Consider the following 27,926-nt stretch of genomic DNA (forward strand, 5'->3'; position numbering starts at 1 on the left):
GTGCTTGCACAGAGCCATAGTTGTGTTAGCAGCTGTTTTGTCCTGGATGCAGTTTCTACTTTACCATCATGGTCTCCTCCTTTTGTGCAATGAAAATAAATGTAATGGCATATGGCAAACTAAAATCAGCTGATTGTAGCACATGTGCAAGAGCAGTGACATCAATAACCAGATAGACTAACAGACAGACTAACGATATGTTTACAGCAATGTCTGTAAACATATATTCAGTCACCCATTGGTGCTGAAAGGCTCTGCTTTCAGAATTAACTTTTCTCTTCACCATTGTGAGCGGCCAGCTTCGCAATAACAGAAGTTTGACTTGATTGACGCGGGAATGTTCCCAGTTAGCCTAGCGTTCAGCAAGGAGGCTGCAGCGCTGCATTGTGGGACCTGTAGTTTGTATATTATTAGCGCCTCATATCGCCAGGCCATGCATAACAATAATAGTACATCTATATAAAATGATCTCACGGGCCGGATATAAATGTACGCCGGGCCGGATGTGGCCTGCGGGCCTTGACTTTGACACATGTGCTATAGGGGTTCCCACTTTTCTGGATTATTTACAGCCCCTTCTGTCTGCATAAAACCAGTGTTGGAACACACTGTGGTTACATACCCTCTGGAGCATCGGTTGAACAGTATTGTACTGCAGAAAGTAGTGTGTTGGCAAGAAAAAGGCAATTAACAATGGAAGATAGACAGAACATCATATAACTGAAAAATGTAGGTCTCTCCTACACTGCAAAAAAAGTCAAGGTGTGGTATCTATCTCAAACAATATGAATATTCTATGACTTTATTTGTGTGTTCAATAATTTAATAATTTAGGTATGGTAAAACTTAAGCTTGTAATGACCCAAAAGTTCCCCGACTTTTTTAGAGAACCAGTGAGAAGTATAAATCATGATTTTCATGTTTAAGTATTAATGATTGAAATAAACTGAATAGCGTTTAGAGGATAAAATGTCTGTGTTCATGAGAAGCTGAGTATTGCACTGGAGAGGAAATCGTAGGATGGAAGGCTGAAAGAAACACGTGATTTTTGTAAAAAGGTGGCAAATGGTAGAAGTAAAAATGGTTAATTTGTTTTTGATTTCTTTTACTAAAATAAGTGGTTATTTTTATTTTCATATACGCATTGCAAATGTGCTCATAATGAGTTGGCACTCAGTCTTTAGAAGGTCATAAGCTTCGTTCGGCGTGATGGCCCGGACTGATATATTGTAGGTATTGAATTTGAGTGCAGAGGGCTAAATGCAAACACGCTTACACACACATAGATTATGATTAGAATAAGTCCCTGGGTCAGAGAGTCCTGAACATTCTGAATATTCTAAACCAATTTTGAATCACTAGAGGAACAATGAATATCAACATTAGATTATTAAGGCTAGGCAGAGAGGTGTTTTGGTTTTCTGCCTTACAGAGAAAGGAACAGACACCAGACGAGGTCACGGAGATATGAGGATCCTTCGCAGCAGAGATAGACGTAGAGACTGCTGAGACAGCAACTGGAGCCAAGGGTCATGCAGTTTGGGCTCCAGCTAGTCACCTCAAAAGGATGGATTCCATAAACACAGCAATAACCATGAAGGGGTTGGTGAAAAACCAGGAACACCAGACCAACAAGGTTCGAGAGGCTCTTGGTAAAAAGGGGGACACGGCTTTGACCCCAGAATACACAGATCGTTGTTTGAAAATCGGGGCAGAATAATCCCCTGATCTGTGCAACGACTGAAGGGTGGTCTAACCCCTGAGGTCGAAGAAAGAAGAGCAGAGAATCACCCGACTGGAAGACACTGATAGCTGCAGCAATAAAGTAAAGGTTAAAAGCTCCTTGGACAGAGGTTCTAGTCTGAGTACGTTTGAAAGGTACATGGTGGCACCAAAATGAGGTTGGGGAAACTGGAGCACCAAGATAAAGCTGTGGGAGAACTGGAGAGTGATGGAAGTGTCATCTGTACCTACTATTGTTGTTGTAATCATAGTCTTTCTTGCATCTGAACTGCGCAAACACAGAGGTCATCCCACATATGGTCCACCCGTTAAAGGGGGACAGAGGGCCTCAGGACGAAGAAGAAGAAATGGACCTCGCAAACCTGGATTCTAGGGTGTAAGTGATCTCTTTAAAAGCGATCAAAGGGGGACTGTGAGATTATTATATTATCTTATGCCACGTTATGCCCCTAATTAAGGATTGTGAAGCTATTATGTAGTTTTAGTTTTCATTATTCTCCTGAATTAGAAGAAGGTGATAACTATTACATTTGTTAAACTGATTTGTTTTACATTAGGCTGCTGATTTATTGTGAATGAATGATATTGTTTATGATGCATTATACTGCTGAGTTATAAGAAATACTGTTTTCAGAGAGTCAGGACCTTGCTTTTTCTGATAATAGAAGAGACAGAGCACATTCCACGGGAGCTTCACTCCCACCATTGTTGAAGGTAGATGAAATAGGGAGCCAAGGCCATAAGTCAGGCTCGCTTTTGATTAGAGAGTCCCAAACATGATAGCTTGGACCAAGTTTGAAGAATTAAGAGATCAATTGAGGAGATAAGTGTGGGAGGCGTAGTAGGGAAAGGTGTTTGTTTTTGTCTCATGTTTCAGAGGTTGTTGTCTCATTCCCTCGGCCACAGGACGGGTAGAGAGGGTCAGAGCGAGGGCAGTGGACCTGGCAACGGTGACCCGGGCCCATGATGCCATTGATGGACATGGAAGCAGCTGAGTGGGTCGAGGAGTGACACAAGCAACGTATGGTGACCTCTTGTGGTCAAGAGGTCAAAAGCGGGAGTGTGGAGATCAGGGAAATATTTTACTGCTACTATTCACAACCATCATCATTACCATTACATTAATTATCATTTCATCAAAGCATTTATTCAATAGATTACACATGTTCTTAGTTAAGATTATTACACCTATCACAGAGAGCTTCTGTCTGGTAAAAGGTTAGAAGCATCAACAGGCGGGGCGAGGCTGAATGCATTGGAGGTCGAGACATACACACACAAACAGTAGATAGACTCATATTTAGGTAAGAGTTCAAATAATAGTTTACAAAAGCTTGTGACTGCAAAATTGTGTCTGCCTAAGGGAAAGTTTGTTCCAGGAGATAAGCGAGAGTGAGAAGATTAATAGGAAGCACCTGGCCTCGAGACGGAGAAGATGTCCTTTTCAATGTGTCAAAAGTCGTCAACAGAACATTTGTGGTTTTGAAACTCATGCATGTATTGTATCTTATTGACGCATGAGGGGGCGTCATAAAAGTAAACCCTGATGGTATAAAACAACTGCTTGTGTATCATTGGGCAGAGATCGATGCTGTCTGTGGGCAGTGTTCATCTCCCCACACGTGTGATCATTAAAATCATTGTTTGACCGAAGCACTTCTGGACCATTATTGTTTTGTGCTCACCCTCAATATTTGAACTCGTAACAGGTGTCAGTGAGTACAGTTTCCTTCAACATCAAAAGAAACAAACTCTGACAGGAAGAGGTCTGGCAGACCCAAAGACACGACTGAATCAGAGGACAAGTTTCTGAGAGTTAACAGCTTGCGTGAATCATGGCCCACAGGGCAACAGCTTCAAGCACAGCTTGAAATTTTCAGTTCATCATGCAGGATCTTTGTGGGCCGTTGATGAGAGGAAAGGATGGTTCACAGTGTTTGGCATCAACCCTCAAACATGGAGGAGGAAGTGTGATGGTCTGGGGCTGTTTGCTGGATCCAGGGTCAGTGACTTGTACAGAGTGAGAGGCTTCCTGAACCAAAACAGCTACCACAGCATTCTGCAGCACCATGCGGTACCCTCTGGTATGCACCTAGTTGGTCAGCAAGATAATGAGCCAAAACATAAGTCCAAGGTGTGCCAGAACTACCTCAGGAAAAAAGAAGAAGATGGTAAGCTTGAAAACACGGAGTGCTCAGCACAGTCTCCAGACTTAAACCCCACCGAGCTGGTTGGGGATGAACTGGACAGAAGAGTGAAAGCAAAGCAACTACAAGGTCCACATTTATGGGAACTTCAGCAACAGATATGGAAGAATATTTGATTTCTATTGGAGAAAGAATGTCACGGCTGTGTTCAGCTGCTATAGCTGCCAAAGGGGGCAACTTTGATGAGTCAAAATCTTAGAATACATTTTGGTCTATTAATTGATTCATGATTTCTTTTTTAACTCCAAGTGCTTATTTGTGCTCTGCTTTCATTTCAGAGTGCATTGAGACATTAAACTAGGGATGTGCGATATGACCAAAATCTCATATCCCGATGTAAAACACCTCTTTTTTGCTTCTCATCTATAAACGCTCTCCATACTCTGTCACATGACTCTTGCATAGGTGGTAGAAGAGGATTGTCATGCGAATCTGTGGTCTGGACCAGTTTGCACCATAATTTGCATTGTACAGTTTTCAGGTCCATGTCAGACTTTTCATGACCAAACCATGTCCCTGCTACAGAGGCAGCCCCTCGTTTAGGAATAAGGTCCTGGATTTGTTTAGACTGATCTTTCTGTTTGAGCTACCTGGTTCTGCCTCATCTTCACTGGTCATGCTGGGATTCTCTGTCCCTTCAACCACGTGGTGAATGTAAGCACCATTTAAAGTTACCTCAAATAAAAACATGAAGTAATTTGTTTGATGCATATTCTGAATTGTTATGTTTGAAAATAATGTATTTTGTCATCATTTCAGTTCATTTTGAAAAATCTCAACAGGATCTTTAGCTTTATTTTGAAAGGTTTATGTCAGGGGTGTCCAAACCTTTTTCACTGAGGACCACATACATAAAAATATAGGAGGGGCTGGGCCACTCACTAGAAATTAGGTATATAACCTTAACTTTACTGTATTAAAGTTAGAAAAATCACTTAAAAGTGGTCGAATATGTTATATTGTTGAATATAATTAAAGACAAAACTGCCTTCATCACAGCTTTCCATAAATGGATCTTTATTGATTTATTCAGAAAAAGCTTTGGTAGCTCATTCTCAGAACAGCGCCTCAGATTTCTTCTTAGACAGAAGATTTACAGCACAGAGAAAAAACAATAAAGGGGAAAATGGGACGGGTAAATTTCAAGTTTATTATTTAAGTTATTAGGCTTAGCAAAACATCTATTAACGTCCGTTTGAAATGATTATCAACATTAACAGACTGAACTGGACTTAATAACAGGAGTCCATATAATTTTAGTTTAATTATTCTGGTGAGTATCAGCTGCGCTGGGTATGTAAATCTGGCCATCCAGCTGCAGTGCTGATCGCCACTTGTGCCAAAAATCCAGACAAATGTCACTTGACCAAGGAGCAAATATGCATCAGATGAAATCAGCTGACTACGTGTGCGTGCGCTGTGCACAGCGGTGTGTACTCTGTGTGTTAACAAGAAAAACACATATAAGAAAGTGGTGCGCAAAAGCAGGGTAGTGACAGAATTGATGTGCATTATTGATATTTGAAGCATGTGTACCTGCACATTAACACAGGGGTACTGTGGAATATATTTTTTATTCACCTAAAGCGCTCGTGCTATCGTCCACTCCCCGCAATAAAAAATAGCAGCTGTGCGGTGTCTGTGGCATCGGTGCTCTCATCGCATGCGATGGAGTAAAAATCAAAAGCACAGCTTTATCAGACAGTTGCAGTTTAATGTTGGCTGACGAGTCTTCAATGCGTCGCACAACTGTATTTCTGGACATGCTGACGTTGTTGAAGTCCTGCACTTTTTCCGGGCACATTATTTCGGTGACTTTAACAAGGCCGTGTTTTATGAGGTCTCCATCTGAAAAAGGCTTGCCATGTCATGCGATGAGTTGGGCGACCTCATAGCTGGCTATTGGAGCCTCTTCCTGGACCTTTTGAGCACGAAGAAAATACTGTTGCTGACCCCGCAGGAGAGCTACCCTTTGCTTTAATTTTCTGCTCTCGCTCAGCACCAGTGTAAGATGCATAGGCCTGATGTTTGGTTTTATAATGACGTCGTACATTATACTCTTTCATAATTGCCACTTATTAAAAATGGACAGCGGGCTGCAGTTGCCCCGCGGGCCGCAGTTTGGACACCCCTGGTTTATGCAGAAAATAAACAAGTGGACGGCAGAGCCACACGATGGTTGTACTGTCATTGTTGCTAACAAACCGACGAGTAAAAACAGTTGCTTGTCCGTCCAAAGTGTGGTTATTTTAAATATAAGAGAATTAGAGAACTTTAAGAAATTAATATAGGCACTACAGTGGCCATCAAAACGATGACAAAAATAAAGTAAACAACGTACAGTGTGACACCACGAAACAAACACTTGTGTCAAGCCAGCCTCCAGTTTGTGTTCTGTTCCCTGTGTATTCAAAGTATTAAGGGAAGGGATATGGAAACTGGATTTCAAAATAAATACCGACTTCGAATATAATAACATATAAATAAGGCTTGTTTACAAACTCTAATGTTAGATCTACATACACAACCTTGTACCCTAATACCGCCCTATCAATATCAAGTAGAGCGGGGCGATATGACCAAAAATATTTATCACGATATACATTTGAAAATAATTGACATACCCTAGTATTCTAGTAGCAACATGTCAATATCAAGGCCATCTTATTTTGGATTTTAAAGTAAAAGCCCTGTGAATTTTCATTTTTGAAGTACTCTTTCAATAACTTCATAATGCTCTTAAAAGCAAAAGTCGTATTTCCAAAGACTAGTTGCAGTTTATATCAACACTATCCAACCACAGTGTTTTTCACAGTAATACCATGTCAATATCAAGTCAGTCTGATTTTGCCTTTCAAATTAATGGCCCGTTGAAATTGCCCATATTTGACTTACTCTTCTAACGATTTCAAAATGTTCTAAAATGGAAAATTCTTGTTTCCACAGGATAATTTCACTCTGTATTTACAGTATACAGCCCCAAAGTGATACCATGTCAATATCAAGTCAGTCTGGTTTTACTTTCCAAAGTAATTACCCATTGAAATTGCCCATATATGGCTTACTTTTGTAACAATTTCAAAATGCTCTAAATAGAAAATAAAATCCTGTTTCCACAGGATAATTTCACCTTAGGTCAACAGTACACAACCCCACAGTGATACCATATTAATTTCAAGTCAGGCTGATTTTGCTTTCCAAACTAAAAGCCTTTTCTAATTGCTCATATCTGACTTACTATTGGAACGATTTCATAATGCTCTAAAATGGAAAATGCCTGTTTCCACAGGATACTTCCACTTTACTTGACTTGATATTGATATGGTATTACTGTGGGGTTGTATGCTGTTGATCTAAAGTGGAATTACCCTGTGGAAACAGGAATTTTCCATTTTAAAACATTTCGAAATCGTTCCAAGAGTAAGTCAGATATGGGCAATTAGAAAAGGCTTTTATTTTGGAAAGCAAAATAAGACTGACTTGATATTGACATGGTATCACTGTGGGATTGTATACTGTTGATCTAATGTGGAATTACCCTTTGGAAACAGACATTTTCCTTTTTAGAGCATTTAGAGCACTACGAAATCACTGAAAGGTCTTATATGGGCAATTTCAACGTGCCATGAATTTGAAAGGCAAAATCAGATTGATTTGATATTGACATGGTATCATTATGGGGTTGCATACTCTTGATCTAGAGTGAAATTATGCAATGGAAACAAGAATTTTTCTTTTTAGAGAAATCAGAATTCATTGAAAGATTATTTCCCGTATGGGCAATTTGAAAGGGCTATTATTTTGAAAGGCAAAATCAGAATGACTTGAGATTAACACGGTATCTCTGTGGGATGGAATATGTCAATATGGACAGTAATTATTCTGTGGAAAGTGTAATTTTCCATTTTAGAGCTTTCTGAAGTCATTGAAAACGCACACCGATATATGGTCAATTTGAAAGGGCCATTATTTTGAAAGGCAAAATAAGAATGATTGATATTGACATGGTATCACTATGGGGTTGTATACTGTCAATATACACTGCAACTAGTCTGTGGAAACGTGAGTTTTCCATTCTGAATTAATTAAAAGAGTAGTTCAAAAATAAACATTCAGAGGGCTTTTACTTAGAAATCCAAAAGATCGCTTTAATATTGACATGTTGCTACTAGAATACTAGGGTATGTCATTTGTATCCAACATTAGAGTGTGCAAACAAGACTAATTGATATTTGTGAATGTGCTCTTAATTTACTGGAAGTTGGCCTTCATTTTGAAATCATGCTTCAGGAGCTTTTATTTTGAAATCAAGTTTCCACGTCTTTTGCCATAGTACTCAGAATACACAGGGAACATAAAACAAAGTGGAGGCTGTCTTAACTGCAATGCTGGAATTGAAGGCTAGTGATGGGATTTCCAGTTCTTGTTAGAGAACCGGCTCTTCGGGTTGTTTTGTTGCTTTATTATTAACAACAATATAAAGTTATGCACAAAAGGAACTACTAATGTAAAGAAAACAAAAAAACCAAACAAACAGTGGTTTTATTTATATATGTTTATATATAAATATATATGCTGGCCTCTAGAGACTAGGCACGTACAAACTCCAAAAAGCATGTACAAACTCCAAAACACATTTCTAGCGCTAACTGAACTTCCAAAACAGAGCTACCTAGATCACTTAAATTACACAATTGAAAGCATATGTGTATTGTTTGTGCATTTATACACAAGCACTCATATATACTCAAATAGTTCATTTGTTACTACCACACACCAAATCCGGTCGTTGGTACTTCTTGGCTTGTGTAGCCACTAGGTAACAAAAGCTCAACACTGCGCCTAGCATCCTGGAGCACTTCTGTTGCATTTTGTATGTGCTTCGGAGCTTGTACGCTTTCCCCTCTTTCCCTCCCGCTTTGTTCCTGTGCTACTGCGTGTGTAACTACCGTCCCTCCCCCCTCTTTCCAACGCAAAGCACAAGGCTCGCGTGCGGAGTGAAGCAGAAAAAAAAGTGCAAGAGAGAGGGTGAGAGAAAGAAGAAAAAAATACACGGCTCCCAATAAGGAGCCTGCTTGCGTCATTCACTTCAAAGATCCAGCTCTAAGAGCCATTTCGTTCGCCACCGACACATCAGTAGTGGCATGGGTGACCTCCATATGGAGATGCTTTGCGGAATACAGATTTGAAGTTGGACTTCACTGTCTCCGAGTGACTTCTTGCGATCCAAGAATGGGGTGAAGCCGGCCTTCTTCGATATATCTCACCACTAAGTATCTGGCTCGGTGGAGCTTAGAGTGCAGTTTTTCTCTGTCGTTCACTGTAGTTCCCAATATAATTTTTTATTTATTTTTATCTGTCAAAAGTGGCATATAAATTAGGGGTGCAACAAACGATTATTTTGATATGGACTACTCCCCGAATATTTTTGCGATTAGTCGACTAATCAGATCATGCATCCATTGGCCGTACAAAGTACAGCTTATTGCACCAGCATGCATCTGTTCTTATATAACTATCATTAGCTTACAGCTTTAAATGTTTAAGGTATGTGCTAACTAACAATAAAGACAAGATGATAGTTTATTAAATTTCAATGAAATTTGCAGATTGTTTTGGTGGAGTTTAATAAACTCAGCCGTCTGCTTCTTGCTATCTAAAATATAACAGGATACCGGAGTATATTCTCGAGCATCTCACACTTCTGATAATCAGTTGTCTGCTTGACGTTTATTCAGCTGTGTAAAAACTATAACTTTGATCTCAGCCAAACCGATTTACTCAAATAAAATACTGAAAAAAGCCAAACAATAACATTTTTAAGTTATCTAAGTGACTCATATATGTTTAACCTGAGTAGCGAAAGACGGCGGGGGGTTTGAAAACGTGTGAAAAGTGGAATATAAATACATTTTGCTTACTTACGTCTCCAAAAAGCCTTCACAATAATAAATGTCCCGCAGAGCTGTGATTAGGATCCTCCATCAGAGTGACACTCACCTGTCCTGTGCAGCTTTATTTCGGGTTTCCAGGTGATATCCATCAGTCTGCGCTGACGGTCGATCTCTTGCTCGTACTGGACGATCGTTTTTTCAAACTCCAAGAATATTTGTTCAGCAGCAGCAGTTAGTCGCTCGTTGATAAACTCTCTCAGATACTGAACTGAAGGCATTGTTACTGCGGCAGCTCACACACTCAGCTCACACAACACAATACAGCAGTCTCTGTGATCAGACACACAAGCGTCGGACGGTGATGATGCCTTTGTGTGTTTAATTCCGCCTGTGTCACGTGGTGAGGTTCCGGTAGAGCGCGAGTGTTCTTCTTCTTCTGTATAGGTTTTATTGATGGTTGGCAAACAGCAAAATGGTGAATTACCGCCACCAACTGGTGTGGAGTGAGGCCCGAAATGACAAAAATAAAATAAAATAAAATAAAAAAAAATAAAATAAAATAAAATAAAATAAAATAAAATAAAATAAAATAAAATAAAATAAAATAAAATAAAATAAAATAAAATAAAATCAATCAAGTCAAACTTCACTGTCATATCGTCCAGCTTTTTGATCAGTTGTCTCCTTTCAATATTATACTTCTGACAATGCAATAAAACATGTTCTGTTGTTCCCTACTGCAGTCACACTCCCATGTACAGTGTTTACCTATTAAAAATAATGTGCTATTTAAACCAGTGTGTCCGAATCTCAGTCGAGATATAATCGTCTCCTCTCTCCTATTTCGTCCCGTACTTCTCATTCCCCCCACTTTCCTTTGGATTTTGTACAACCACTGCCCTTTCCTCTCTTTTTCCCATTGCTTTTGCCACCTTTCCTTCATTTTGTATCGTATTCTACTCTTGAGCTCCGTCCTACTCACACTAATAACCATATCTACCATCGGTCTCCTTGTTGCGACCTTTGCTGTCCTATCTGCCATTTCATTTCCTTTAACTCCACGATGCGCTGGTACCCATAAGAATGTGACCACAAGCCCCATCATAACAAGTCTGAATAATGTCAGGTCTGCAGTCTGAGTGACTGTCTTGCAGCTGGCCAGTGATGAGCTCGAGTCTGAACATATCACAGACCTTAGTGGTTTCGTTTCCTCAATCCACTGGATAGCTAACAATATGGAAACCATTTCACCTGTGTACACTGATAAATCGTCACTGAACCTTTTCCCTACCTTGATATTAAATTCAGGAACTATAAATGCTATCCCACTTTGGTTGACTGTATTCTTTGATGCATCTATGTAGATTTTGACATAACTATAATACTGATTAAAATATTCCTGTGCTGTATGTGAATTTAAGATAAAACCCTTCTCCTTGTTCTTTTTGTTTAACAATGTGAAATCTACCACTGAATCAGGGAGCATCAATGGTGGTATTGTAGGCAACGGCACTGTTTGACTTGTGTTAATCTTGTCCAGAGTAAGGTCAGCTGCTTTCTGTCCCACTGTCCACCCAAAGCTCCTAAATTCCGTTTTCTCTTTTTCCCGGCATGGTTGGAAAACAGTTTTTGTCGGATGATCTTGACCATGTCCTTGTAAACTTGCTATCTAACTTATGAAGACTTGTTCTGGCAGCAGAATCAAATGCTATACACCCATAATCCAATACTGATCTAAGCAACCCAGTATATACAGCTTTTAAAGACTTCCTATCACCCCCCCAGCACGAGTGTTGCCTTTAGTTTATCTTTAAAGTCTCAGTTTGTTGCAGTAAATGAATAGATGATTGTGAGCAGCAAGACTACAGTTTAAAGAGAAAACAAATCCTTGAATGAATTAACCTCCATACAGGCTGTGGAATAAAAACAAAGGAAATTATTTTCACTGTTTAGCTTTCAGTGTTGACTTTCATTTAGTTTTTAATACACAACTAAACAAATCCATCATATTGATATAAAAATATCAAAGGCAAAAGAACAGAAACTGCAGCAGCTTACCCTTCCGACCATACATACATTACACAAACATCACATGGGGTTTACAGGTCAGAGAGATGTAACCATGGAAAATGCACAACATGAGGAAAGACGAGGAGAAAAAAGGAACTCATATATATCTTTATATTTATATAAATAGTATAAATTGAATATACATCCCTTGTTTGGGATGCATATTCAATTTCTCCGAGCTGTTTGTGATTAGTTGGATCGGAAAAGTATCAAAACTGAACATCATCTTTAAGCAGAACGTAATAAAAAAAATATGTAAGGGCAGTACAGTACAACACATCAATAAAATATTATCTTAATAAAATCTAACACAAAATGCAATTTTCCCATATTAGCACAAAGGGTCGCAGCAGGATATGATGCTGTTTCACAGCCAGATCTCCCAAATGGGCCAAATGGGAATTGTGAGCACACAAAAATTAAGCCATGCTTTTATTCTGTGTGCCAGCAGTTGTGTGTAACAAACATTAGTAAATAAGTTTATGTACCTGATTTGAATATTCTTCCTTTATTTTGCGCCTTGACATAGACCCTCGTAGAAATGTGTTCCCACCTCATAAACGCTGTCTTTGTAAATACACACAATATTTTTCGAATGCCAGAACCTAGATTGCACTGATGCAATATTTATTATGTGCATCTGTTCCTTAATGTACTGTAGTAAGATATCTTTAACATGGACAAGACTGTTCAAAGACAGTAAATGTATGCAAAACTGTATTTTCATGGCGATCTTAAAGGATTCTGTTTTTCAGGTGGCTATAATCAGTACTGCAACAGAGTGAATTACACTGAAAGAAGAATCTGTGCCTTCAAAGGCTCATCAGTGAACATTTCTTGCACATACTATCACACAGATCCTGTTGTGTCAAAATTCTGGTTCAGACCTGATCGTAGTCGTTGGTTGGGAACTCACTTTCTACTATGGGACCTTAGTAAAGACTCCCAGCATGCAGATCGTTTTCAGTTCCTTGAAAGAGAGAAAGGACGCTCCACTCTGAGAATCAGAGACTTGAGAAAGACTGACTCTGCAGAATACCGCTTCAAATTCACAACGCAATTGTTTCAATGGGGGAACATTTCACCTGGAACAACTCTGACTGTCACAGGTACTGACTGACTAATAAGTATTTATCTGTATTATAACCCTATACTATGTATAGTGCAGTGTTAAATTCAACACGTCATTGTGGCTCAAGAGTTGGCAGTTCATTTTGTAATTGGAAGGTTGCCGGTTTGAGCCCTGGCTCCGACAGTCTCTGTTGTTGTGTCCTTGGGCAAGACACTTCACCTGTTGCCTACTGGTCAAATACCAAAAAACAAAGATGAAAAACAGCCTAACAATACTTCAAAGCCATTGCCTCAGTTGTTCTACTGTAGAAACATATGCAAGCAGAAATGAAGGTTAGGCTACAGTGGTGTAAGCCTGACTGCTCATCAGTGCCATTGTTTCTTGTTACAAGAACAGTTTCCTTCCTCGTACTGCTCATAACCGTTACATGCTTACACTGATTTGTATTCTAATATCTTTAGGTAGATAGTGCATATTTCTATTGTGTGCACTTATATTCATATTTATTATATTAATATTTTATATATTCTGTATTCTATTACTGTAGCACTTTCTTTTGCATCATGACACCAAGACACATTCTTCATATGTGTAGAAACTTAATTCTGATGCTGATTTAAAGGGTCTGGCTGCTGTGCTGGCATACACTCGTTTTTAGCATCACTCTGGCTTCTTGGCTAGCTTAGCTATACTATGCTATATGTGCAGATGCTTGTGTTAGCAGCATAATGAAGTTGTTTCTTTGCTGGAGCAGTTTTCAGTTTACCATTGCACTCTTCTAATATTGTGCATAAAAATAAAAGTAATGCCTATATCTCTGTTCCTGAAAAGTTGAAAAAGTTGAAAACTTTCAGAACCTCTCTATCATCTTTTTCACTCTTGCTAGGGCTTTCAACGTTAACGCGGCAACATAAAAATTTTTAATATAATCAACCCATCTGGAGCACAGAATGGAGAAACTTTGAACAAATTGTCCATAATGCAGTGACAGAGACATTTGAAGGATTTTGAGTCATTCTGCGCTCCAAATTGGTTGATTGAGTTAAAAATTTTAATCGTGTTAATCATGATACTGTCACGGACCCGGCTCTGGAGGACTCAGGGTCCGTGAGCAGTGTGGACCTTTAGTATTATTATTATTATTATTATTGTATTGGATGTATGTTTGCTGCACTGTGCTCTTGTGTTCCATACTGGTGTGTGAACGTGTGTGTGTGTGTGTGTGTGTGTGTGTGTCTGCAGGTGAGGATGGACGACAGCCACCTGCAGGCCCGATGGGTGTGGCCCTGTCAGCTGCTGGTCACGCCCAGGTTCCCACACACCTGCTTCTGATCAGGCTCGTCGGGGGAGCTACTTAACAGAGCGATGGAGCTTCCTCCGGCGCAGGATCGTTGAGTTAGACTCCACGTTAGTGTTATTAGTACCAAGTCCAGTGAGTGCATGCCCGCGGTAGTCGAGTGTCCTGACAAGTTGCTTCTTTGTTATTTTTCTCCAGGAAGGAGCAGGGAAGACAAGAGCAGCGAGCACGGGGTGCGGGGACACACAGGAGCGAAGAGCACGGAGCACGAACTTGTGGGTGAAGACACGACACGGAAGTCAAGGGGAAACACGGGGTTTATTCTGTGAACTATTTACACCACTGTAAATAAACGCACTGCCTTCATCCCAAAGTCCTGCATCTTGGGTCCTCATTCCCCTCATCCCCACGGTCTGCCCCACAGACCGTGACAGAACGATCCTGCCAGCTGACTTTTCGGAGAGGTTCAGGAGGGAGGTGACAGACAAAGTAAATCATCTGTGTGACCTGTGGCTGGAAGCGCAGGCGGAGGATTTACGTTGCGCTGTGGAGAAGCGGTTGCAGGAAACGCTGACTTGTTTTCCCTGGGTGTTGGTCTTTTTCCGATTGTGGCAGATTTCCTACTCAACACCCTTCACCTCCACTCTCCGATCCAGGCTGCCCCCCCATTTAGCCAGCCTGAGGATCTTCAGCCTGACAGCGCCTCTCCGCAGCCGAATTCTCGGACTTTCCAATGGCCGGCTGTGGTGAGTAATAAGGACACTTTTTCATTTCTCACCCCATCTGCTTCTTTGTTTACAGTGGATGGTGACACCGCTGACGCTGCTGTAAGCCAGCCAACAGTGCAGCTAGCATCGCCTCATTCAGCAATCTCCACACCGCTCACCTCTTCACCATCTGTAGCAGTGCCACCTGCCACAACGCCACCCGGACGTGCTGGGCCCGAGCTGGAGGAGCTCGCGCTGCCCGAGCTGCTCAGCGAGCAGGAGCAGCTCAGCGAGCCAGCGCCGCTGCCGGAGGACTTAAAGGTGGGGGAGGGAGCGGGGTTGCCGGCAGAGGAGCTCAGGGAGCGGGAGGATCCAGCGCCGCCTGCGGGGGAGCTCGGCGAGCCGGAGGAGCCAGCACCGCCTGCGGGGGAGCTCGGCGAGCCGGAGGGACCCGCTCTGCCAGAACTGGAGGCCAGCGTGCCGGAGGGATGTCCACGTCCAGCGCGCCCAGCAGTACGGCCGCCACGTGTATGTCCTGCACGGCCAGCATATCGTGTATTGTGTGCGGAGTTGCCGCACCACCGCCACCGGATCCATGGTAGACCACATAACATAAGAAGAAAACATAAGAACGGGAGATTTACAGAGATGGCAGCTGATGAAATGCTGGGCAGAGAGACAGGGAGAGACACAGATTAACACAGAGTTACACGGAGGATTCACTGAGAAACATAGTGGATGAACACAGACGACGCGACGAGGAGCACAGGCCAACATACACTATAAATTAGAGATGGCACGATACCACTTTATGTCCAATACTGATACCGATATCATAAATTTGGATATCTGCCGATACCGATATGAATCCGATATAGTGTGTTTTTAATAAAACAGTTTTTTTTTTTAATATCTTGCTGCATTTTGTATAAGTTCATACTCAAGTTTAAATAAACAACAACTCTAAAGCTATTCTGTTATACCTGTATGTAAAAAAAAAAAAAAAAAAAAAAAAAAAAATATATATATATATATATATATATATATATATAACCTACCTAAAACCAGGACAACCTAACTAAAAGGGTTGCAAACTCCCAGCAAAAAAACAATAGGGACCCACCCTCCACCTCATGATGCTTAATCGACGTAATCAACTTTAATTTGATGCAGTATGGGAAAAAAAATGCACAGAAATAAATTATTTTTCAAGAATAATTAAATAGATTCAACATCTTTCTTCAACAGAATTGCAGAACTGAAATGACATCAACTAATCTGACCATAACAGCCCTAACCCTGACAGACACAGCTCTCTACTACTGTGCTCTACAAACACAGTGATACAAAGTGTTATTAACTGAGTTACAATATTATAAAAGTTACTAAATTGAGAAAAAGTAACACTTGTGTTACTTTAGGAAAAAAAGTTTAACCCTCTGAGGTCCAGGGTTGATTTGACCTCTACATGTCTACTTTCCTTGTCTGGTATTATTCGTTTCAGTACAACCTCACAGCTGAATTTACAGTTATGTTTTCATAATTGCAATTGATCTAAAGAAAAACCAAACGAACAAAAAAACAACAACATGAAATCAGATATATTTTTTACTATAACAACAACAAAACATGTTTCACAAATCATTTTCATAACATGAAATGCAAATAGAAATTGTAAATTTAATAAACCTATACATGAGTTTTGCAAATAAAAAAGTTACATGCAACTACTTACATAAAAATGCAGGAAATACTTTTTTTAATAACCATTTTAAACCATTTAAAGAACACTCAGATTCTGCATCAAATAAGATACCACACAAATTATTTGTGCCACTCCAAAAAAATATTTCTGTCCACTGTAAGAGAGAGGACAACACACTAACTACACACTCCATACATGCTAATGTCACAAATCTCTCACATCTCAAAACTCTCTCGCTCTCTCTTTCTCTCTCACCGCCGTCACTCCTAAAACTTTGGTCGTAAGCAGAGAGTGCTTACTAGCACAATAGAATAATTTGTCAAAATGTGCCGCCTGCTTTTAAAATGAAACTCTAACCATAACCTCCGTCCTACCATGCTGTGTTTATCATTAGTTACTATGCTGACTTGTTTAACTTAGCGCTCTACACAGCTTGCTAAACTGTTAATTTTGTTAAAAGAGTACACCTCTATATGTGTATTTTTGTGTGTCGAAACAAATGAGCACCACATCTGAATGCCTTCCCACAAGTTTTACAATGATATGGTTTCTCACCTGTGTGGATTCTTATGTGCTCTGTTAAATGACTGTTTCGGGTGAACGTTTTCCCACATGTTTTACAATGATATAGTTTCTCTCCTGTGTGGATACTCATGTGCTTCACTGCAGAACTCTTATGTACAAACTTTTTCCCACAAGTTTTACAATGATATAGTTTCTCTCCTGTGTGGATACTCATGTGCTTCACTACAGAACGCCTATGTACAAACTTTTTCCCACATGTTTTACAGGAAAACGGCTTCCCCCCTGTATGGATTCTATAATGCATATCCATTTCATAATTATATTTGTAGACTTCTCCACAAACATCACATTTTAAAGACTTTTTAGTTTTGTCAGACTTACACTGACTGTCTGGTGTAGGTTGGTATTCCACATTATTGTGACCTTCTTTCTTCCCTGCTCCCTGATATTCTCTCACAGCTACATCAGAGCTGACACAGTTGAAATGGTCTGTTTTTGGTTCTGGTTCACTGTGGTCTTTTTCCTCAGCAGCAGTCACCATAAAGGCATGAATCTCCTCCTTCAGTACCAGCTGCTCTCCCTCCTGACTGCTACAGAGTAGCTCCTGTTCCTCTTTAATCTTTGGAGGTTCTGGTTCCCCCTGGTCCAGATTGGAGCTCATCTCCTGGTTCCACAGCTGCTGGTCAGCGACAACTTCCTCCTCCTTACAGACATGCTGCTGTGGGACGTCTGGAAGTGAAAAAGGAGACAATTAAAAGAAAAGTGATGTGATAATAGAGAAAAAAATCATACTGAGCAAATAGACAACACAAAAAATAATTAAATTATGCTTGATATCTATGGCTCTTGGCTAGCTTAGCGTTAGCATGCTGTCTGCACAGGTGCTTGCACAGAGCCACAGTTGGGTTAGCAGCTGTTTTGTCTTGGATGCAGGACTTTACCATCATGGTCCCCTCCTTTTGTGCAATGAAAATAAATATAATGTCCATATCGCAAACTAAAATCAGCTGATTGTAGCACACGTGCAAGAACAGTGGGATCAATAACCAGATAGACTAACAATTGAATTACTTGAATTGGACTACCAGGAACTGTTTTTTGAGGATAGCCAGTGGCCAGCAGTCCAGGTTCTTGGATTCCCGTCCCTAACCCACTCTGCTACTTAACTGACCAGATCAATATGTTTGACTGACCTGATGCTATACTATAAGTGTTCCTTTAATTTTCCGAGCAGTGCATACTGTTAAAACAAGGCTTAAAAGTATGAGTCAGAAATACACAGAAATTTTACACCTATTGTTAGTGCTGATGACAACAGACGTCAGCTGCTGAAAATACCAGAGAAATGCAGAACTGTTGGCTGAATCCTTACAGTTAACAGATAAATCAACTCTCATTAAAAATCAGCTACAAGGAAAAAAGGTCACAAATGAATACAGAGAGAATACACACCTTACTCCACAAGTTAGCCCATGAACAGGGGAAGTCCAGCAATAAGGACAGAGGAGGGTTTATTACAAGCTGCAGTAGAAAAGCTGTAATCACTAAACCAAGAACTCACACAGAGGAACTCAAGCTTCAGAGCCACAAATGGGCACTCTTTTATGTAGCATTTACATACCTTCTAACTGAGATATTTAGCTCGACTCCAGTAACTGGTGAAAGTGAATTCAGTGCTAACCGACAGCATGGTAGTGACAGTGTTGTCTTATAACAAGGAGGTTCCTGGTGTGAAACCAGTGATTCACCAAGTGCTCAAATGATTCAGGAGGCAGCTTTTTGACTTTAAACCACAGCTCTCTTGAACCCCTCTCCTGTAGCTGAACCACAAACCACACCCAACCACAGCCATCTAATTAAAATAATAATGTTCTTTAAAGTTCTAAGATGCTCTGTTAGATTTCTAAAGTAATTAAATTATTGCCATTTTATTATTTGTTATATTTAAAAGATATTAGAGCTGTTCTGGACTTTTTTAAAGTTGAACTGTACCAGATTTATTTCCTTTTACCCAAATCCTAATTTATGAAACCACATGATCAAAACTGTTCACATGGAGGGCCGTGGTGTATTTGAGTGGCGCAAACACTAAACAGGAAGTTAATCCTAAAAGTGTAGGCTGATGAAACACATACATTACTGGTCAAAAGTTTTAGAACACCCTAATTTCAATAATTTCAGTTATTTGTTGCAATTTAAGTTGTTCAAGTCCAAACAATAGCTGGAAATGGTACAAAGGTAAGTGGTGAACTGCTAGAGGCTTTTGGTTTTTTTTAAAGGTAAGGTTACCAAAACTGAAAAATAATGTACATTTCAGTATTATACAAAAATGAGTTTTTCAGGGAAGACAACATGGGTTAACAATAAGGCTGCATGATTAATCGTTAGAAAATCGCGATCTCAATTCATACTTATGTGCGATCTCATTTCCAAATGACAACTATTTTAAAAAAAAGAAAAAAAGACGACGACGATTGTACCGCATTTTGATCCGGGACGTAATCTGCATGAAAACAAGCGCTCACTCTTCCTGCTCAACAAATGACAAGGGCGGAGCCTTATACCACGTGATACAGAAGCTGGCTGCTAAAATTGGCAGGGAAAAAACAACGGAGAGCACGTCAGGGATGACGAGAAAGTGACTAGAGAAAATCCGTCCCGGTCAACCACCCAAACATCAATAACGGGAACCTTATACAGCGTTCCCCATACCCGTCGAACTCCCGCAGGCACAAAGAAATTATGGAGGCTATTACTTATCACCTGACCAAAGATATGGCTCCCGTCAACACTGTGCAAAACGAGGGATTTAGGAAAATGATCAACACCCTAGACAAACGCTACACAGTGCCGTCCCGCAACTATTTTTCTATTGTTGCACTACCTGCTCTATGCACACAGTGTCGAGCAACGGTGGAGACGGAATTTCAAGCAGTACAACATTTTGCGGCAACGACAAAATGTGAGACATTTGTTGTTTTTATGTTTATTTATTGTTTTTATGATCAGTCTCAACTATTACAAAGCTAATGTGCAGTTAATAAGCGCAATAAATATTTATACTGGAAAAGAAAATCATGAGAGAATCGTGATCTCAATTCTAAGCAAAAAAAAATCGTGATTCTCATTTTATGCAAAATCGTGCAGCCCTAGTTAACAATTTAAAGCTGCTCTGCAGCAATGGAGGCCGATCAAGCCTTCAAAGCTGGTCCTTCCTATAGAGGCTTCAACTTTTCTGGATTACTTACAGCCCCCTCTGTCTGCATAAAACCAGTGTTGGAAGACACTGTGGTTACATACCCTCTGGAGCATCAGTTGAACAGTATTTTACTGCAGAAAGTAGTGTGTTGGCAAGAAAAAGGCAATTAACAATGGAAGATAGACAGAACATCATATAACTGAAAAATGTAGGTCTCTCCTACACTGCAAAAAAAGTCAAGGTGTCAGTGAGTACAGTTTCCTTCAACATCAAAAGAAACAAACTCTGACAGGAAGAAGTCTGGCAGACCCAAAGACCCGACTGAATCAGAGGACAAGTTTGAGAGTTAACAGCTTGCATGAATCACGGCTCACAGGACAACAGCTTCAAGCACAGCTTGAAATTTTCTGTTCATCATGCAGGATCTTTGTGGGCCATTGATGAGAGGAAAGGATGGTTCACAGTGTGTGGCATCAACCCTCAAACATGGAGGAGGAAGTGTGATGGTCCGGGGCTGTTTGCTGGATCCAGGGTCGGTGACTTGTACAGAGTGAGAGGCTTCCTGAACCAAAACAGCTACCACAGCATTCTGCAGCACTCTAGTATGGGCAATTTGAAAGGGCCGTTATTTTGAAAGGCAAAATAAGAATGATTGATATTGACATGGTATCAATATGGGGTTGTATACTGTCAATATAGACTCCAACTAGTCTGGAAACCTGAGTTTTCCATTCTGAATTAATTAAAAGAGTAGTTCAAAAATAAACATTCACAGGGCTTTTAATTAGAAATCCAAAAGGAGATCGCTTTAATATTGACATGTTGCTACTAGAATACTAGGGTATGTCATTTCTATCCAACATTGGAGTGTGCAAACAAGACTAATTGATATTTGTGAATGTGCTCTTAATTTCCTGGAAGTTGGCCTTCATTTTGAAATCCTGCTTCAGGAGCTTTTATTTTGAAGTCAAGTTTCCACTAGGGATGTGACGTTCTGTATCGAGGCTTCGAAACTTGTGTCGAGTAATGGAGGGGGCGTTTCCGCGATGCGCATATCAAGGCTTGCTTCATTTATGGGAGGAGCTGAAAATGATGACGTCCGAAGCCTCGCTGCCCGGCTGTACCACGTGACTGGTTCATGAAGTGGTTCGAACTTTGCCGCAAGCTATGACAGCGATACAAATCCCTCAGACTTCATTCAAAAATGTAGGTGTTTGATGGAGAGTTGCAGTTAGTGAGAGCTTGGAGACAGTTTGGAGGTTTAGGAGAGTGAGGAGAGAATGTCAGGAGAGAATGGAGCCAGCTGAGAAGAGGAGGATGTCCTCCCCTGTGTGGGAACATTTTGATCTTATTCCTCCCAACAAGGTATGTAAATTTCTACAGAAGATGTATTTTCATAATACTGATGGTGCAATATAATTTATGTTAAGCTGTCTTTACTTTTGTACAAGGTGAAGTGTTTGCTATGTGCCAGGGAGCTGGGGTATAACAACAACACCTCATCCATGCTTAGGCACTACAGAGCTTTGCATGAGAATAAGGGGGACACCGATTGTGGAGCAAGACCAAGTGAACCATCAAATGTCATGATAATATAGCATGCAGTAATGTTACTAAATGATATAACAATATTATACAGCTGTAATAAGTTACGTGTGTGATATTTATATTTTTGCTTTGTTTTTATTGTCTTTCCTCAGGAGAACAATCTCAAATAGATGAAGACCTGGTTAGCATGGTGATTGAGGACTCCCAGCCATTTAGCATTGTGGAGGACAAAGGATTTAAAAGATTTGTTAAATCATTAAATCCTAGCTATGTTCTCCCCACTAAAAAGGTCATAAAAGCAGTGAAAATTTAGTTTTTACAGAATAAAATGTGAACAGGCAGGACTGAGGCCTCAGTGTGTAGCTGTCCATACCTCAACGTTACAAAAGCACAACCACTGTCCACACCCCAACCACACCTCACCTCACAGTAAATGATCATTTCCATTTTAAGCATTTCCAAATGATCATTTTCCATACTACAATATATACACAAAGTATATATACAAAGTATACTGCCATCAATACAATATAGATGTTTTACACACTCCTTTTGTTGTTGACATTTACAGGCTGTGTGCAAAAGGCCACACTCTTCAAATTCATGCCAACTAATATTTTTACGTCCAGTAGGTGTCCTACTAGAGCAAATGAAGCTTCAAGAAGCTTTGTGCTGGGGTGAACCAATTGGATGAAAAGCTTCAGTGCTTCATGAAGCTTCATCTGCCCATCACTAGTTTCCACGTCTTTTGCCATAGTACTCAGTACACAGGGAACGTAAAACAAAGTGGAGGCTGGCTTAACTGCAATGCTGGAATTGGAGGCTAGTGATGGGATTTCCGGCTCTTTTTAGAGAACCGGCTCTTCCGGCTCCCAACCAGCTCCCAACCAGCTCTTTGAGTTGTTTTGTTGCTTTATTATTAACAACAATATAAAGTTATGCACAAAAGGAATTACTAATGTAAAAAAAAAAAAAAAAAAACCCAGTGGGTTTTTTTTATATATGTTTATATATAAATATATACGCTGGCCCCTAGAGACTAGGCACGTACAAACTCCAAAAAGCACGTACAAACTCCAAAACAGAGCTACCTAGATCACATAAATTACACAATTGAAAGCATATGTGTATTGTTTGTGTATTTATACACAAGCACTCATATATATTCAAATCTACTTCCGGCGGCGCTCCGAGCTGGCAGCAAGTATCAGCAGCGCCGACCTGACCGAGTCCTTTTTTTCTCTTTTTTTGTTGTTATTGTGATCTTGTTCTGTTTTTTTTTTTTTTAATTATTGTGGACTGTTCTATGGACAATCATGTTTCTTATAACATTCTTTCAGATTTTGGCAACCATTGTCCTTCATGTAAATATTTAAAAATTGTGTATGTTTCTGTTCTGTGTCTTGTGTACTGTTTGTTTGTATATGTGTTTTCTTGCTGCTGTTACACTCAAATTTCCCCTTGTGGGACAATTAAAGGATTATTCTATTCTATTCTAAATAATTTTTTTTAAAAAGTTCATTTGCCTGTTACTACCACACACCAAATCCGGTCGTTGGTACTTCTTGGCTTTCTGGAGCACTTCTGTTGTGTTTTGTAAGTGCTTTGGAGTTTTTACGCGTTTTGGAGTTTGTACGTGCTTTGTCTCTAGGGGCCACCGTAAATATACTTTTATTTATTCACTCCACATAAAATGTAATAAATAAATCATATAATACAAAAACCAACTATTTACATTTCAAATTTTAACTATTTAAATTTTCAGCTTTTTCCTTTTAAACAAATTAAAATGAAACAACAAAACACTGCAAACCACAACACAATTAAATATAAATTATGAAAAGATGCACATTCTCTGTCATATGGGCCTGCATGAATAAACATTCTGAATCCTTTATCATCCGCAAATGAAAATAGTTGTGGATGATTACTATACCTTTCTAATGTTGTTGTCCCTGTCTCCCTTTCTCTCTCTCTTTCCCTCCCGCTTTGTTCCTGTGCTACTGCGTGTGTAACTACCGTCCCTCCCCCCGCACAAGGTTCCCATGCGGAGTGAAGCAGAAAAAAGTCCAAGAGAGAGGGCGAGAGAAAGAAAAAAAAAACCACGGCTCCCAATAAGGAGCCTGCTTGCGTCGTTCACTTCAAAGATCCAGCTCTAACGGTGTGTTCACACCGAACGCGATGGACGCGAACAAAAACGCCCCAAACGCCCCTAATTTGACGCGTGCACATTCGCGCCTCAACGCGTGTCCAAGAAAAATCCATCGCGCGTGAACCGGAAATGTGGGAGGGATGTGGGAGGAAGTTGTGCCAGACCGGTATCTTTGCAAGATGGCAGCTGTCGAGTTAACGCTTGAAGAGAGAGTCTCCCTTCTCTATGTACTGTGGAGAGCAGAGCAGCGGCGTAAAAGACGCCCTCGCCGTACCTGGGTCCATCAGGTCCTCCAGAGGCATGAGCAGTTTGGTGAGTTTCACCATTTGCTCCAGGAGCTGCGCCTGGATGACGGCCGATTCCAGCGACATCACCGTCTTTCACTCGGCCAGTTTGAGGACCTGCTTCCCCGGGTCGGTCCCAGAATCGCCCGCCTAGACACCAATTACAGGCGCTCAATCCCACCTGCAGAGCGCCTGTCCATCTGCCTGAGGTTAGTAAAAGTATTTAATACGGTAGTCCTTTATTGATACCTGTGCTAATACATGCTAAACCATCCATTTATACACTGCTAACATGGATGTGCTATGCTAACAGTGAATGCTCTCGGTGTTTACTGATAGCAAACTGTGGTATGGAGACGACTGTTTATAATATTTCTAGTGATACTCAGAAGGTCTCATCAAGTCCCGATTTAATTCGATTTATGCTGTTATCAGTGTTTGAATGATAGCATGGCTGTGGTGTCATATCAATGTATGCGCTCGGTGTTTGCTGATATCAAACTGTAGCATTAGGACCACTGAGTTAACCTTTGTAGTGATACTCACTCCTTTTTATTTAGACCTGGTTTAATTCTGGGATAGTTGAATATTTGTATATAATCACCGCAGACTGTTTTAGATTATATCTAATATATATCATGTAATTATCCTTATAATTACAAAAGGTTTTATGTAAGATTTATGTTTTGCAATTTGTAATTTTGGAATTTCAATAATGTATTTTGTAACTGCAGTACACATAATACTCATTTTAAACAATTTTGTCCAGGTTCCTTGCCAGCAAACAACTCCTCCAGAGAGGCTGTCCTGGTGAGGGAGAAATTCATGGCTCACTTCTCGGTGGAGGGAGCTGTGTCTTGGCAACCAAAGGAGTAGCCTGTTTGAAGTCCGAGTGACTTCCCCACAACGGCTCTTTTAAGAGCCACCCACAAACCTCTAAAGAGTGTTCCTGTCTTTTTAAATTTTTCTTAATAAATGGAGCTCTACTCCAAAATAAACTAACCTCTTTTTACTCTCTTAAGTAACTTGTCTTCACTATGTTCCTATATACAGTGTGGTGCAAAAGTTTGGGCAACCTTATTAATAGTCATTATTTTCCTGTATGAATCGCTGTTACAATGAAAAATGTCAGTTAAATATATCATATAGGAGACACACACATTGATATACACTAAATATTTATTTCATTTCTCTTTTTTTGTGTCGCCAATTTATGCACCTGCTTGATTTAAACACTTATTGCACACTTTCTGTAAACTGCATTTCACTTCTCAAATATCACTGTGTGTCTCCTATATGATATATTTAACTGACTATTTTTATTGTGACAACCAGTGATTTGTACAAGAAAATAATTACTTTTCACAATGTTGCCCAAACTTTTGCATCCCACTGTATTAGTATGTTTTGTCATTAGTATAATATGAAATAAATTCTACTTGTGTCAAGTCGGGTGCCAATATTTGCTGTGTAGTAGAACAGAGACATTTTGTCATTATAAATGTTTATTTGAAAAAATATAAATTCATTAACAACAGAGCCGTTTCGTTCGTCACCGACACATCACTAGTGGCATGGGTGACCTCCATATGGAGATACTTTGCGGAATACAGATTTGAAGTTGGACTTCACTGTCTCCGAGTGACTTCTTGCGATCCAAGAATGGGGTGAAGCCGGCCTTCTTCGATATCTCACCACTAAGTATCTGGCTCGGTGGAGCCTAGAGTGCAGTTTTTCTCTGTCGTCCACTGTAGTTCCTAATATAATTTTTTATTTATTTTTATCTGTGAAATGTGGCATATAAATACATTTTGCTTACTTGCGTCTCCAAAATAATAAATTGCAATAATAAATGTCCCGCAGAGCTGTGATTAGGATCCTCCATCAGAGTGACACTCACCTGTCCTGTGCAGCTTTATTTCGGGTTTCCAGGTGATATCCATCAGTCTGCGCTGACGGTCGATCTCTTGCTCGTACTGGACGATCGTTTTTTCAAACTCCAAGAATATTTGTTCAGCAGCAGCAGTTAGTCGCTCGTTGATAAACTCTCTCAGATACTGAACTGAAGGCATTGTTACTGCGGCAGCTCACACACTCAGCTCACACAACACAATACAGCAGTCGCTGTGATCAGACACACACACGTGGGACGGTAATGATACCTTTGTTTGTTTACTTCCGCCTGTCTCACGTGGTGAGGTTCCGGTAGAGCGCGAGTGTTCTTCTTCTTCTGTATAGGGTTTATTGGTGGTTGGCAAACAGCAAAATGGTGAATTACCGCCACCAACTGGTGTGGAGTGAGGCCCGAAATGACAAAAATAAAATAAAATCTTCCCGAAGAAATGTGTCTGCCTTAAAAACCAAAATATAGCCTGATAACTGTCACTTATAAAGCTCACGTAAAATAAATCAATCAAGTCAAACTTCACTGTCATATCGTCCAGCTTTTTGATCAGTTGTCTCCTTTCAATATTATACTTCTGACAATGCAATAAAACATGTTCTGTTGTTCCCTACTGCAGCCACACTCCCATGTACAGTGTTTACCTATTAAAAATAATGTGCTATTTAAACCAGTGTGTCCTCTCTCCTCTCTCCTATTTCGTCCTGTACTTCTCATTCCCCCCACTTTCCTTTGGATTTTGTACAACCACTGCCCTTTCCTCTCTTCCTCCCATTGCTTTTGCCACCTTTCCTTCATTTTGTATTGTATTCTGCTCTTGAGCTCCGTCCTACTCACACTAATAACCATATCTACCATCGGTCTCCTTGTTGCGACTTTTGCTGTCCTATCTGCCATTTCATTTCCAAACAGCTCGCAATAAGAAAACAAATCTCACAGGAAGATGAAGTGCAATGATCAGTAGCTCCACAGTCCTCTGCACTGAGTGTTATTCCAGACTCCCAGAGACGTGGTGATATTTCAGTTTCTTCCATTTGGCAACACAGACAAACTGCATGCTCTGAAGTTTTCAACTTTTCGTCCCATTTCCACGATGCGCTGGTACCCATAAGAATGTGACCACAAGCCCCATCATAACAAGTCTGAATAATGTCAGGTCTGCAGTCTGAGTGACTGTCTTGCAGCTGGCCAGTGATGAGCTCGAGTCTGAACATATCACAGACCTTAGTGGTTTCGTTTCCTCAATCCACTGGATAGCTAACAATATGGAAACCATTTCACCTGTGTACACTGATAAATCGTCACTGATCCTTTTCCCTACCTTGATATTAAATTCAGGAACTATAAATGCTATCCCACTTTGGTTGGCTGTATTCTTTGATGCATCTGTGTAGATTTTGACATAACTATAATACTGTCCATATGATGCCCACCTTCTGCATACTTCATTATTAACATTGAGTTTCAAGTTTTATTTGTCATATGAAGGTGGCACATTGCACATTATAATCAGCAAAATAGCAGAAAAAGCAATTAAGGCAAAAATAAAATAAAATGTATATAAATAAAGAAAATATATAAAAATATAACAACAGCAGAATAAATAAATAGAAATTACTT

The 27,926-nt window shown here is 40.1% G+C and overlaps 2 protein-coding genes and 1 long non-coding RNA gene across 4 annotated transcripts in view; 1 reads left to right on the forward strand and 2 right to left on the reverse strand.

Moving 5' to 3' along the window:
- LOC148102398 (uncharacterized) overlaps positions 1 to 10,209 on the reverse strand; it is a 38,156-nt gene extending 27,947 nt beyond the window's left edge. For both annotated transcript variants that reach the window (XM_087841504.1, XM_087841503.1), the window contains exon 1: positions 9,951 to 10,209. In XM_087841504.1, coding sequence (XP_087697630.1) covers positions 9,951 to 10,122 — 172 coding nt within the window. In that variant the 5' untranslated portion in view covers positions 10,123 to 10,209. The remainder of the gene's footprint in view (positions 1 to 9,950) is intronic.
- Positions 10,210 to 16,739: 6,530 nt separating this feature from the next.
- Positions 16,740 to 26,516, reverse strand: LOC148102399 (uncharacterized). The gene is made up of 2 exons (XM_087841501.1): positions 26,304 to 26,516; positions 16,740 to 17,949 (listed from the first exon to the last, which is right to left on the reverse strand). Exons 1-2 carry the CDS (start codon positions 26,473 to 26,475, stop codon positions 17,165 to 17,167), a joined length of 957 nt encoding a protein of 318 aa, XP_087697627.1. The 5' UTR covers positions 26,476 to 26,516; the 3' UTR covers positions 16,740 to 17,164.
- LOC148102400 (uncharacterized) lies at positions 24,324 to 25,405 on the forward strand. The gene is made up of 2 exons (XR_015719107.1): positions 24,324 to 24,612; positions 25,173 to 25,405. It is a non-coding gene; the product is annotated as an uncharacterized LOC148102400 (long non-coding RNA).
- Positions 26,517 to 27,926: the final 1,410 nt, after the last annotated feature.

The sequence above is a fragment of the Neolamprologus brichardi genome, chromosome 6 (assembly GCF_056152115.1).
Source record: "Neolamprologus brichardi isolate AB-2024 chromosome 6, ASM5615211v1, whole genome shotgun sequence".
Taxonomy (NCBI): Eukaryota; Metazoa; Chordata; class Actinopteri; order Cichliformes; family Cichlidae; genus Neolamprologus; species Neolamprologus brichardi.